Here is a 14,000-nt window from a genome sequence, read left to right as displayed (position 1 = left end):
CATTATTTTAGCTCCGAAGCGGAAATTGGCACATTTTAGATGCACCAGTGGAGCTCTGAGCTGGCACCATTAGTGTAGGGGGACGGGAAAGATGACGTGGTTGTCCATTCCAGCCCTCCACCACTTTGACACTGTGCGAGGGGACCCTACCGGGACCGTGTTAACAGACCACTCTATTCAGATGTCTGCTTTGTGCCCTCACAGCCCTCTTGGAACAGAGATCACGATGACACGGCATCTACCCGCTCAGGAGGAACCCCGGGCCCTTCCAGCGGGGGCCACACATCACACAGTGGGGATAACAGCAGTGAGCAAGGTAGGAGAGCTGTTCTTGTTCTCTTGCTACTTGTGTCATTTTTCAGGGTTGAAAAATTAGAAATGTCTGGTGAGGGACTCTTTATACAGGTTTTCCTAGAACTCTTTATTACAGTTTTTCCTATAAACCCCGTGTAATATGAGAACCGGCTCATCTTATTTTATTCCCCTCGACCCCCTTCTTCTTTCTCTGCCAGACCAGCTGCCTAGCTGCCTGTCACCTGGCCACCTCCATAAAACAGGGTCAGTGAATGGACGGAGAGCAGAGAAGTAGATTAGACATTCGAATGTGTGGAAATAGTATGCCACTAATACCCTGCTCTACAAATAAAAAAGTGTTATTATTACTTACCCTTAGAGGCTTTTCAAGAGATCATGAAGAAACACCCACTAGGATTCCAACTGAACAATGTCTTAAGATGCCTAGAAGGCAGTGGGCCTTTTAGAAACCCATGCCGGGCTTCCCTCTTCACTGGGTTGAAGCCATTTTTCTGGATTTACTTATTTGAATCTCTTAAGTGCTTGGCTTCGTGGCAAAGTCACACTGAAGGGAATTAGGATGAAATGGCAAGAATCCAGATCAATTTCATTTGTGTGGTTCTTGGAATGCACACACCTGTATGTGTATCTGGGTGTCCGTGGATGTGCGTGTCTGACTATAACAGGTAGCAGATAAAGTTTAAACAGAAAGTTAAGCTTCAGCAGTAAGGTGAATGAGGATTTAGATGTCTTGTACTGCTTTTGATGAGAACTACTGCAGGGTATTTTGTGTTCAATTCATGCAACCGAAGAGAGTATTCTCTCTCTGAATATAAAAAGATGGCTTTATTGAAGTTGACTGAGCCCACAGTAGGTACATACTTTAAAATCCGGTTTTATGATCATGTTTCACTGGAGTGCTGTTTCCCCACAAAAGAATTTTGTTTTCTAACCGAACTGGGCTATACCAACTAAAATTGCAAAGTCTACAATGAATTGAACACGATTAATTTGACAACAGAAAAGTTCTTTTTTGGCGGGAGGGGTGGCCGATGTATGCTATTTGGACTGGGAATAACTTCTATACATAGAATTTTAAGCATTTGAGATATTTTATTGTTCAGAGAAAAGTTGCTGATTTCATCACAACTGTAAGTCTAGCAAAAATGGAGCCTGGAAGAGTAAACTGGTTCAGAGCTGAGGCAGAAACTGGTAACCTCTGACCTCTGCCTTTTACTGGAAAACGATATGCAGCATAAATCCACGGGGCCTACTTCCTTTCAAGTGTGCGCATGTCTATGTTATGGTGTTGCTGTTCACAGCACTATAGCTAAGATGAGGTCAGCATTTCCATATGAAGCCCTACTTTCAGAATTCAGCTCGCACCAAGAGTTTTCAGAAGGGTGTAAATGGACTCTCAATTCTTTTTCCTGTACTCCAGAGTTGCTACAAGGGGCCGTAGCCTAGTGTTTTGTTTGTTTGTTTGTTTTTCTTTTTCACGTCTTGCTTTTTAAGGCTACCGTCAGGAGGGTCGTTTGGCTGCTACTTTGAAGGCTTGTAAACGGCTGAAATGCATTTGTTTAAAATGGAAACATGAGTTTTCTTAAACATCATCTGATAAAAGGACTTTCAGAGGGCAAATGCCGCACCCCAGTTCTTCCCCTCTGACCTGTCGGAACAAGGAATCAGGAATTTCTCAGGTTCCTTTCTCCTTCAACGCGTGTTCTCTAAAGGCCAATTTAATAGTGAATGTGACTGTAAGCCGTATACCCTTCACATTACCAGAGTTTTCCACTAACATCGTTCCTCTTTCTGTTTTTTCATATAAGACCACCACCTCGTTTTTCTTTTTTAAAGCATTTTCATATACATAGTCTCATTGGAATGACCTCAGTTGAACCTGCCTAAAACAACTGTGGTGGCGGATAAAACAGGTCTAGCCCCATTTGACAGAGGAGGGACAGAAGCTGTGGATGAGCTGAGCGATTTGCGGAAGCCCTGGTGCAGCATCAGGCCTAAAATTTCAGGCCTGCCCCTCCCCCCCGCCCGCCCCTCCCCGCACTGCCCTCTCCTGGGCAGTGCGATTTATTCCCTGCTAAACGCGGAATGATGTCTGGAAGTGTTGCTGTAACAACTTCGGTGCATTTCCATGCCAACCACAACGCTTCTCAACTCTCTTTTTCATCCCTGGGACCTGTGGAGCTGGGTCTTTGTGCAGCCTTCGGATTAGCTGTGCACAGTGGCTTTTCCGTGTTCTCCTGTCTGCCTTTTCTGGCAGCCATGGATGTGTAAACCGTGCCAGCAATTGGCCTGTAGTGCATGTGTCCTAAATAGTTATTTACACAGTTTGAGTCCATTTTAGTCAACTGGGTAAATAACAGCCCTCTTCAAAAGATTTATAAATCCATAAATATGTCTTTATACATACCCAATAGACAGAAATAACTCAATCTGTCCAGAACGTATCCAAAGAGGTGTTTCCCTCACAGACGGGAGTAATACATATTTTAAAACTTTCTCTGCTGTATTATTTGTACCGCATTTCTTTTCTCCTCATTCCTTTTCAATGTTTGCCCCTTCATTATGGCACCCAGGGTACAAAAAAAAGAAATCCCCTAGGCTTTGGTCCTCTGTTAAATAACCTTGTCTGTGGTACAAGGTGGGCATGTAACAGGCTCTGTCCTGTTCTTCTGGACTTTCAAAGTAAAGCAAAGAAAATCGGTCACCCAGGAAGTTTGTAATGTTCTGACAGATTTCAAGATACAGTAACAGTTCCTAGTTAGAGTTCCAGCAATCGGGGGGATTTTTGAGCGTCTGACGAGTTGCCAAATGAGTGGCTCTTGGGGTTGATAGAGTAGCTTGAGTCCACATTTTTTACCTAAGCATAAAAAAGGAAAGTACAAAATCCAACCCTGGGCATTCTGAAGGGCATATATGTGAAGTATGTAATAGGAAAATGTGAAAGATATTATTATTCACGGATTTGATGTTTATTCATGATTTACATAATATATCTCTCCCGCAACTCAAATTATTTATCATGGCAACTCTTCTTATGGCATCTACATTCATTTCATAGGAACACTTGTGGCCCCCTGCAGGAAATCGATTCTTTAATAGCAAAAGCGCCTTTAAATGGGCATTTAAAAGGAAGGCCTAACATCTGTGTTTGGTTGGGGACTCTGCTGCTGCGGCCGGGACATTGATTTTGTCTACTTTTTAACTTCCTCAAAGCACTTGCAAAGATATGAGATTGGATTCTTATTTTCTCACTGTCAATGATTTGCTATTTTCCCATTTCAGAAGAGAGAAAAGTAAAGCTCAGAAATACTGAAGTGAGTCACCGTGAGAGTCACCTCCGGATCTTGGTCTCTTGCCTTTGTAACTACTTTAGGATGGGGTGTTTTCAGGACCCCCAAGCAGAGTCTCATAAGATGAGGTGCACATTGGCAGATACTGTTCTCTTTCATGTGTCTTTTTTTATCCTACTGTGTGTGGCTGCCCTACTGACCATAATCAGGGTCTATTGTAGGAAGCGTGTAGTCTGGACAGGAGAACACCAAGCAAATCTGGTGCCTTTCCCCACCGGATTGTACTCCTCCCCAGGAGGGCTGCCACGGACACTGTATAACCCATGAGCAGCCTTAGCTGTGCTTGACCACATTTTGAGTTTGGGCACGTCTCTGTTTTGGGTTGAAAGTCAAGAGAGACGAATACATGATAGTAATAAAATAATAAAATAACGTATTACGGGCTGTCAGTCAGTGTAGGTATTTCATCCGTCACTTTGTAGAGGAGGTCACAGAGGTTCAGAGAGGCTGAGAGACTTACCCAAAGTCACATACTGGTTGGTGGTACAGTAGGGACTTGAACCCATACCGTCTGACTCCAAAGCCCAAGCTTCTATTTGATGTGATACTGGAGTGTGACTAAGAATGGGAAACAGAGCACTCGAGGGCCATTCTTTCTGTTATCGATTCAGGGACTCTTCCCCCAGTGTCTGCACTGGGCCTGGCACTCCGCTCTGTAACAGTGACAGAGCTGTGAATAAAACAGAATCAGCATTAGCCTCAAGGGGGTTCTACTCTGCCGGGGACTGAGAATCCAGTTTTGTGTGCTGAGTAGAATGATGATCGAGCTATTTACAGAGAAGCAGGATGATTGATATGATTAATTTGTATTATGTATTAAGAGCCTCTACCATTTCACTCATTCTGAAATTTATTGAATTGAGAAGAGGAGCCTACAAAACAAGTAAAGACATTTCTCTTGCAGAAGGTTTCCCACTTCAAGCTCATCTCGTTTTCCTCTTTTGTGAGGAAAAAGAAAGTCGTATTTCTACATAGAAATTTGATGTGAAACATTTCAGCCCTAAAGGACTTGACTTGGTCTCTAGAACTTCTAAAACGCACTTATGAACTTCTTTGAGGGCCAGGACTCAGATCAACAATAGTATCTTTGCTCCCACTAAAAAAACAAAACAAACAAACAAAAAAAAGCAAAACCAGCGTGTTTCTGTAAAGAGGAACAATTGAAAAGCATTGCTATTTCTTTATAATAAAATGTATCAGTAGTGGCCAGTGCCTCCCACTGTCCCCTCCCCTCCACGCCAGCTTTTGTAGGAGTTCAGGCAACCTATAGGCAGAAGGCAATTCCATTTATTATTGAAGGGAATCTCGAGGCGGTCGTTTCAAACCTGTTAAGCCAGCAGGCAGAGCAGGGTGAGAGGGAGCGGGGGTGTGAGGCAGGGAGACGGATGTAGGGAAGGGCCGCATTTTGTTCCAGATGACTAAGCAACGATTTATATACCCGCTCGTCTTTTTACATGAAGAAGAAAAGTAATAACAGCCCAAACCCAGGCATTTGAAACAGTCAGCTGTCTGATGAATAATGGGATAGGTGGGAAGGAGCTCTCTGATTGGATGTCTTAATGAGCAATTTCGCACAGAGTTTGGGCTGCTGTTCCCCTTGACCTTTGCCCTTTATTGACCAAACTGACACTTCATTTTTCACATACTTCCAATTATGTCTCGGCTTAAGTGTTGCCCTCCCTCCTTTATTTCTTTCCTATGGACAACTTGAGAGTAGTTGAGGCCACGGAAGATATTTTAATTTGAAAAACTACCGTAACAACTCAGGTTTAGGATACAATCTGTAATCCGCAGTTTTTCGGATGAAGACACAAAGTGAATACTGCTTGTTTTGAAACAGTTTTCTGTCTTTCTTTTTTTTTTTTTAATCTCAACTTATTTTAAAAACAAAATGTTTATAATAACCTAAGAACCCTGAAAAGGAAGAAAAATGTTTAAAAAGTAGGGTTGTTTTTTTTTTTTCCTTTCATCTGTCTGTTGGTCAGAGTGACTTGAATGATTTTAGATCTGTTCACACTTACCTCTTAAGCCTTGTTCTTCTCCGGGAACTTCTTATATTTCAATGGCACTAGAATGCATATTGAAAAATATGCTTTGGGGAGAAGAGAAAAGGAAAATATAATTGTGACCACAGGCCTTAGCCCTTGGGCCACTGCAGCCCTGTGTGGTACTTGAGTTACATTTAATGTTGTATTCAAATGAAAGTGTGGTCTTTGCTTGCAGTGGCAGGCAGAATAGGAAAATGATTTCCTGATGGGAAAAGTCAGGTGTAAAAAAGAAAGGGGAAGTCATTACACGCTGCAAATCCATGTTATCCAAAGGTCCATATTATTAACTTATCAAACACGTTGAATTAGATGTATGGACAGAGAATTGTTTTCCCAAGAACACCCCATACTCTAGTCACCTTACCTTTTATTGACTCATTAAATGTGAGTAACCGTTTTCTGTTCTCCATTTGCTTGACTTCTAGCATCATGAAAGCAGATCGTCTTAAAACAAAGAAAAGTAACTTCATCATCTAAAAGTCATAACTGTTTATTTAGGGGCATGAACTTGGCCATGAGTGTTTTCACAGAAAGTGCGTCTTCTCACTGTTAGGCTACATCAGTAGTAAACCTGGTCATTGCTTTTCATCTTAAACAACTGAAAAATTCATTTGAAATTATTTACTCCCAAATAGATTTCCCTCTAACACAGAAGTATTTGTCTCAAGTAGATGAAGTGTTACCTACTTTATTATGTAGCCCTCTGGCATATCCATCGCATATTTTTACTATAATATGGTAATAAAAGAATGTAAAAGGCAGACAAAGGTTCTATCTTTTTCTGTAAGGTGACCTCTGTTACCAAGTAACTGCTTTACTTATGAGCTTATTAAAAACTCAAAAAATGAGCTTTTCATACTTCACGGGCATTGATGTGAAAATGAGCTGTCCTGTGAGTGGTTTTCTTGATCATTTTTAGAACAATTGATTAGCCAAAGAGCTCTGTCATTAGTTGACATTGACTGATAGCAATTTGTCACGAGCTCTGAAGGTCAGCTAGACAGTTGGAGTTTCAGCCTGCTTTTGATTGACCTTTACAGAGTCCATCCTCATGTGACTGGGTTTGAATGGGTCTGACCCTCGATTGGAAAAGGCAGGGTATTAGTCAGCAGGATCATTTCGTATATTTTCTGTTGATTGCTCATTTTTATTTATGTGTGAACTCAAGGTCTGGATAGCTTATCACATTTTGTACTCTAGTTTTTGAAACTTAAGAGGTGTGATACTTGTTAAGTATGGCCTTAAAACCACAGTTCTGTTTTCCCTCTGGTTTGCAGTGTTACGGTGGACTTGGTATGTGATGTAGACTTTGCTGCCGACACTTGCCGTTGTCACCTGTGCAGATACTGGGATTTTGTTGCCTGTGATGGGTTGGAATTTTGTTCTTGCTGTGATTGTTTCTTAAGAGATACCAACTCCAGTGTGGCTTGTAGGACTTCTGAAATTATACACCAGTTCTCTGACTTTCCTAGAATTAATGGCATCGGTCTCTCAAGAATCCCGTGATAGTTTAAAAAATGAGTGGTAAAGAATTCTATGAATAATGATGTTATGTCAGTTCATCAGGAAGTCCTACAGCCAGAAGGTATGAAAACTTTTTGGAGAGGTATCTTCTCTTCAGTTTCACTCAGTCTGCTGTAAATTAGAGAAAGCTTTTCTGGCTATAACAACATTGGCGTTTCACCGAGAGTGGGATATATTTTCTATTGTAGTGGACCTGGAAGTTAATGATTCATAATGCTTAGTTCTTTCTTTCCAAGACCGTTAAGTATTTTTCAAAAGCACATCTCGTGTAGAAGAATATATTCCACACTCTTATTAATAACATGCATTTTACTGCCTTGTGTAAATAATAAAAATGGTGACCTGAGCTTTAAAAACCCAGATCCTACTGTGTAATTATTTAATTCAGTTTCCAAATAAGGCCTTTTTTTCCTCTTATTCTCTCTCACCTTCCCTTCTTCTCTCGATTCTGCATTGGGTTTTAAACTATAAGCAATAACTTGTTTTTCAGGTCCATCCTCCTAGGCATTCCAGGGCCACCGCACAGCTGAAACATGTGTTTCAGTTTCTACCCAAGAAAATAAACCAGGAGAGAATCCATTGCCCCCAGTGGGGGATTCTTCACAGGGTGTCATTCTTGGCAAGGCAGAAGTGAGGAAGTTAATTTGAGGGAAGCATCCATTTAATACAGCCCAAGGAGATAAAAAGGGTTTAGAATTATAATCACTTCTGCAGATGAGCCAAAATATGATCACAAGTTGTACTTAAGGAGGGAAATATAAATGTATGCATTCTAGTCAAGTCATCAGAAATGGATTAAGCACTGACTGTGTGGAAGGTGTGCTGTGTGAGGCTATAAAAATGAGTAGGTCATAGTAGTTGCCCTCAGGAAGTTCGTGTGTGCTCCCAAGAGCGTCAAGCATATGCAAGTGAAATATTTGCTAAATGCTGAATATTCTTAGGGAGCTGCGAGTGTGTTTATTTCACAACACACCAGTGACCCAGACACAGTGAACTCTGTGGTCAAGGCTGTTGACTGAAACACAGAGTGGGTAGGATTTGGCCTAACTTGCAGAGGGACACCTCTACCTTCGTCCTCTGACTGCCATATAAGTTCAGCATCTCTGGGCCCTAGGAGGCCGCTCTAGGGAACTTGGTTCAGTTTTCCCATGTGGCCACCCGGGGCCTTTGCTGTTTGAACTAGTGGGTCATCATTGCTTTCTCCACCTTTAGTCCTGTGGCTGCTGACTCATACTGGTCTTCTTCAGGGGACCTTGACATTTTCTGGGGGGAGGGGACCCCTTTGGCAATTTGGTGAAGTCAATGGATACCTAGTCAGAGTAATATTTTTATTAACACACAAAATAAAATACATAAGATTATAAGGGAAACTAATTATATTGAAATCCAGTTATCAAAATATTTTATTTTTAAAAATAAATAAATAAATTTATTTATGGCCGCGTTGGGTCTTCACTGCTGCGCGCGGGCTTTCTCTAGTTGCGGTGAGCGCGGGCTGCTCTTCGTTGCGGTGCGCGGGCTTCTCACTGTGGTGGCTTCTCTTGTTGCGGAGCACGAGCTCTAGGCATGCAGGCTTCAGTAGTTGTGGCATGCAGGCTCAGTAGTTGTGGTTCACAGGCTCTAGAGCTCAGGCTCAGCAGTTGTGGTGCACAGGCTTAGTTGTTCCGTGGCATGTGGGATCTTCCCAGACCAGCGATTGAACCCGTGTCCCCTGCATTGGCAGGCGGATTCTTAACCACTGCGCCACCAGGGAAGTCCTAACAAAGTATTTGAAAACACAAATCGTAATATAGTGATATAAGTGCCTCGTTTTAATATGCATTAAGCAACAAGGTCTGGCAATAATTCTATTGTCTATCACGTTTTTGAAATAGTGATGAATGTAAGTGGTGTCTGAAGATATTTGTAACAACTGTATTGTATTATGTGAATATGATTTCCATGGGTGACAAAGTCACAGGTCCTACTAATAGTTCTGTGGTTTGTTACGTACCTAGATACACACTTGAAGTAAATGCTACTTGCAGTTAGAGGTTAGTGAGAATAAAAGGTTAATTTTTTTTTCCCTTCCAAGTACTTGGATCTTATAAATTCTAACCATGGATCCCCTTGTAGTGGGAGGGTCTATGTAGTCCAGGTTAAAAACTTCTAAACTAATTTGTGTCATCTGCAGGAAGTATTCTGTGAACCCCCAGATTGGAGGAAGTGATCCTCTTCTGTGTTGTCAGGGCATCCTGTGTTTTATCGTTGCTCATATATTGAAATGAGCCATTCATGCGTCAGCCTCCCCAGGATGCCCCCTGGGAAGGGACTATGTCTTCTTCATCTTTAACTCTCCTGTGCCCAGCATAGTTATGACACATGGCCACTGATGGATAATTATTTATTGAAGAGGGTTGGGAACCCTCTCATGCTTTCAAACTGTGATTACACTACATTCCCTCGGGACTGATTTCTTTTGGGTGCCAGATGGCTAATCTCACATGGTAATCTCTGTCAAGATGTAAATAGACACGTAGGTCTTGTGTGTTCCCACCCGCAGAAAGGCATTTTAACCGGGGCACTCAAGGAAAGATTCGACAGGTAGCTCTTTCAGAAGTTGGTGGTAGATGGGTTTGCGGATGTCCCTTAAATCACAGCATCCACATAGTTGCTGGTTCTGCCTACTCCTACCCTTGAGTTCCACCCTCTGGCCCTGAATGGGCTTCCAGTAGAGGATGGGTGGGGACTGGCTACAGCATTTCAGTATCTTTTGAGGGATCTTAGGGTAGAGGTTAAGGAAGAATTACAGGAGTAACTGTGCCACCCTGGGAGGATGCTTTTATGTCCTGTGCTGTTCCCAGCAGCAGACATGATTGCATTCCCTGGGATGTGATATTTAGCTCTTCTCCTGAATTTATCTCTCTCCCTCATGACTGCTAGCACTAATTAAGGATAGTGGTGGAGGTTTTGGCTGTTGGCCTAGCAAAAACTAACCCAAACAGTAAATTTATGCCAAGCGTTTTCCTTAAAAAGAGGTGGGCGTTGTCTACCTCTTACATTGATTGGTCCCAGAAGTGTAGTTGATAAGTTGGGGTTTGCTCAAGTGTCTGGCTTTGTGGATTAGTTCAGTCTTGCAGATAATTTTCCGTAATTACTTAACCTAAAAGCATTCTGTTTGATTAGTACAATTAGCTTTAGCCTTCCCACATTTACCAATATCAACCCGTATGCATTCCTAGACGAAGCTTATTTTATCTCCTGACAAAGAATGGAAGAGGTAGAACTTCCTTCTACTTATTCCCATATCAGGAGAAAAAGAGAACATGACCCTATCTAGAAAATCTTAAATTTTCTTCAGAATCATATATTTTTAAGAAAGGGAGAATTGAAGAGTGCATGCAGAAAACATTGAATTTGCCAATAGGTTTGTAGCTAGATTATTAACATTAATCAGTTCTCTCTCTTTAAACATTTCATTTGTTTTAGTTTGACTCTTTCCTTGAGTTCCCCTATTACAATGCATCTGTGAGAGCAGGACAGTTAGCACCTTGTACCTTGTGCCCTTTTGTACTTTGATACCTTGGGAGAAAAAGGATATATCTTAATTTTACAATGCTTTGACATATTTTCCTTTCCTTTCTATGAAAGGATTTAAGGAAATTAGCAAAAGTATACAATAGGATTCAATTGAAGTAGATGAAGATATCAGAATGAAAGGAAAATAAATGAGAAGTCAGTCTTAAGGGTAGTAAGGAACAATATGAATTATAGGATCATGTCCATTTGCTAGAAGTAGGCAGTTAATTTGGCTCTGAGCTTCCTAGCAGCCAAAATGAAGAGTGAAATATAATTAGTTACAAGCTTTAGAGCATCCATGGAAGTGTTGCTCAGAAGAATCCCTTTGACAGGCATTAGGACCCACACGTGCTCACCCAGGAAATCCAGTGAGGTGGCATAGGCTGACATCCTAGCAACACCTGTAGGGCTCCTCTACAGTCCCCTCAGCTCCTAGCACAGTACTGCAGATAGAGTAAGTACTTGATAAATATTTGATTGATTTGTTCGGATGTCTGGATTTATATTCAGCCCATTTGCACTTTCACTCCTTGGTATCTAAGCCTGTCTTGATTTCCGTAGTCGAAACAGATGACAGCCTGTCTTCATGTGAGCCACAGTGCTGATCATTTCGCGATGCCATGAGACCTTTTCCCACTTTTCCATCTCCTTCTTCTGACCATTTCATGGTGAGCCAACTCCATTCTTTTTTCCCTGCACCTGGGGCTTGGGATGCAGGCGAGAACGCTCTTGTCCTTCTCGTTATTATCCTCTGAAACAGGGTTAATGGAGCCAGAGAGATTCAGATAAGTGACGGTGAAAATGGAGATGTCGAGGGACTGAGGTGGGACACCGGGATGGGAAGATGCAGGGGCCACGGTCTTTAACAACGGAAGTTCTGATGGAATATGATTTCAACCTATAAAATAGGAGCAGACTGTGTGTTGTCAATATTTGGATTTCCAAGCACTCAGAACATCTCCTTATGTGAAAGGAATTCTTTTAGTGCCAATAAAAGGTATTGTTTTGGGACTTCCCTGGTGGCGCAGTGGTTAAGAATCTGCCTGCCAATCCAGGGGACACGGGTTCGATCCCTGGTCCGGGGAGATTCCACATGTCAAGGGGCAATTAAGCCCGAGAGCCACAACTACTGAGCCCATGTGCCACAACTACTGAAGCCCGCGAGCCTAGAGCCCATGCTCTGCAACAAGAGAAGCCTCTGCAGTGAGAAGCCCACGCACCGCAATGAAGAGTAGCCCCCGCTCGCTGCAACTAGAGAAAGCCAACACACAGCAACGAAGACCCAACGCAGCCACAAATAAATAAATAAAAATTTTAAAAAAGGTGTGATTTGATATTGTGAATTTTAAGCTGATGAGAGGAATTCTCCCAAAAGGAGAAAAGGTGAAGACAGAAATAGCCCCATTCACTAACTCACTGAGTACTAATTGAATGTCCACTATGTAGTAGCCCATTGCTAGATGTGAGAATTGAGAGTGAAAGAGGCTATTCCTGGCATCAAGAAGCTGGCAGTCCTGTGGCCGAGCAGACAGTTCACACATGGTAGGTTAAGTCTCGTGATTCAGTGGGCTCAGTGTAATTTGGAAGCAGAGGAACAGTACCTAACAAACTGGTGAAGATGGAGCGACTGCCTCTCCCCATCCTTCCACGGCAGGCATCCTTAATAGATCACAGTGCACTTTCTCCTTGAGCTTGAATGGGACTTGGATGTGGGTCCTTCTCGGCACAGCACTCCAGGCAACCACTACCGCATCCCCCAGAGTTAGCCCTGGAAGCAACCTGCTTTCCTTCCCAATCTCCTAGCCAGCTCCCCCAAGGAAACTTGGGGAACTTGATAGAAACTTGGGATGGATGGAGAAGTAGAAGGGCATGCGAGGCACAGAAATTAGTTTGTGTAGAGGCATGAAGGAGAGAGAAAGCATGACACTCCCGAGGCTTCCCGTACGCCTCAGTGTGAACAGAGAACATGGGAAAGGGAGAGTCTAAGGTGAGGCCAAGAGGTGGCAGGGCCAGACCACGAAGGATCATAGAGGTCATCTTAGGGAGCTGGGAGTTTGTTGGGAGTTGGGGAGCCACTGAAAACGTTAGAGTTGTGTCCTGGTCAGATCCGAGTGAAGGAGGGATGGGTGGTGAGGAAGCTGGGGCCAGTGTTGCTGCTGTTTAGAAAGGCTGAGCACACGGACTGAGGCAGGCAGGGGAGGCTGCAGAGAAGAACTTTGGAGGAGGAGACTGGACCAGACTGAGGGGTGCGGGCGCGTGGGGTTCAGAAGGGCCTGGAAACAGGCCAGGTCTCAGAACACTGCTTTCTAGACCACAGGTCCCTTCTAGCACGCTCACTGTCTTCTGAGGGTAGCCTCCCAAAGGTGGGCTGGCCACTGCTGGCTCCGGCTTCTCCTCTGGACATTCTTCCCACCCTCTCCGAGGGAGGCCCGCTGAAGCCCGGCCACCACCCTCTGCTGCCCTGCTCTCCCGCGGAGAAGTCTCTGGCTCCATGGTGACCAGGGGGCTGCGTGGAAAGGAAGAGGCCAGCCAAGCTATCATGGGAATCTGGTGACTCATTTCATCAGTTTACTGTTCTGAACTTGAGGTGACTTCCCCCCTTGCTTGACAACTGATGGATGAGCGTTTCCTGAGTATCTGCAGAGTAGATGCTTTGTTTCATGGGCCTTCGTGTTCATGGACTCCCAGTGGGTCCTAATCCTGCCTTCCCGCTTCCCAGGCGGCTAATTTCTCTTCGTATGTAGAATCTTCAAATTACCTGCCAGACTTAATCGACTCCAGGAGGAAAATAATATACTCTTGCGCCTGCAGATACAACTCTGGTTCCTTCCACTTTTTGCCTGAACGTTAAAGAATGAAGGATACTTCTTTATACTGTAACAGTATTTTCTTGACTCACAACACTTTCACCTCGTACTTAATATGTCTACATTGAAAGGTGTCTTTTAAAATAGTATACTTCATTTTGTGTGTCAGTTTTCACCTTCTTTCCCAGGATGTGGGTTTGTGTATTTTAAGAAGGATTGTCCTTTACTTCGTTTCCAGATGTCCTGAGCCTCTTTTTTTTTTTTAAGTTTTTTTTTTTTATATCTTTAATGGAGTATAATTGTTTTACAATGTTGTGTTAGTTTCTGCTGTACAACACAGTGAATCAGCTATATGTACACATATATCCCCATATCCCCTCCCTCTTGAGTCTCCCTTC

General features: G+C 43.0%; 1 protein-coding gene across 2 annotated transcripts in view; it reads left to right on the top strand.

Annotated features, from left to right (window-relative positions):
- Window positions 1-14,000, top strand: part of MEIS1 (Meis homeobox 1) — a 135,934-nt gene that overhangs the window by 28,459 nt on the left and 93,475 nt on the right. For both annotated transcript variants that reach the window (XM_060026476.1, XM_060026477.1), the window contains exon 7: window positions 205-316. In XM_060026476.1, coding sequence (XP_059882459.1) covers window positions 205-316 — 112 coding nt within the window. The remainder of the gene's footprint in view (window positions 1-204; window positions 317-14,000) is intronic.

Source organism: Delphinus delphis, chromosome 12 (genome assembly GCF_949987515.2).
Source record: "Delphinus delphis chromosome 12, mDelDel1.2, whole genome shotgun sequence".
Lineage (NCBI taxonomy): Eukaryota > Metazoa > Chordata > Mammalia > Artiodactyla > Delphinidae > Delphinus > Delphinus delphis.
Note: the sequence above shows the minus strand (reverse complement) of the source record. Positions and strands in the feature narration are given on the sequence as shown.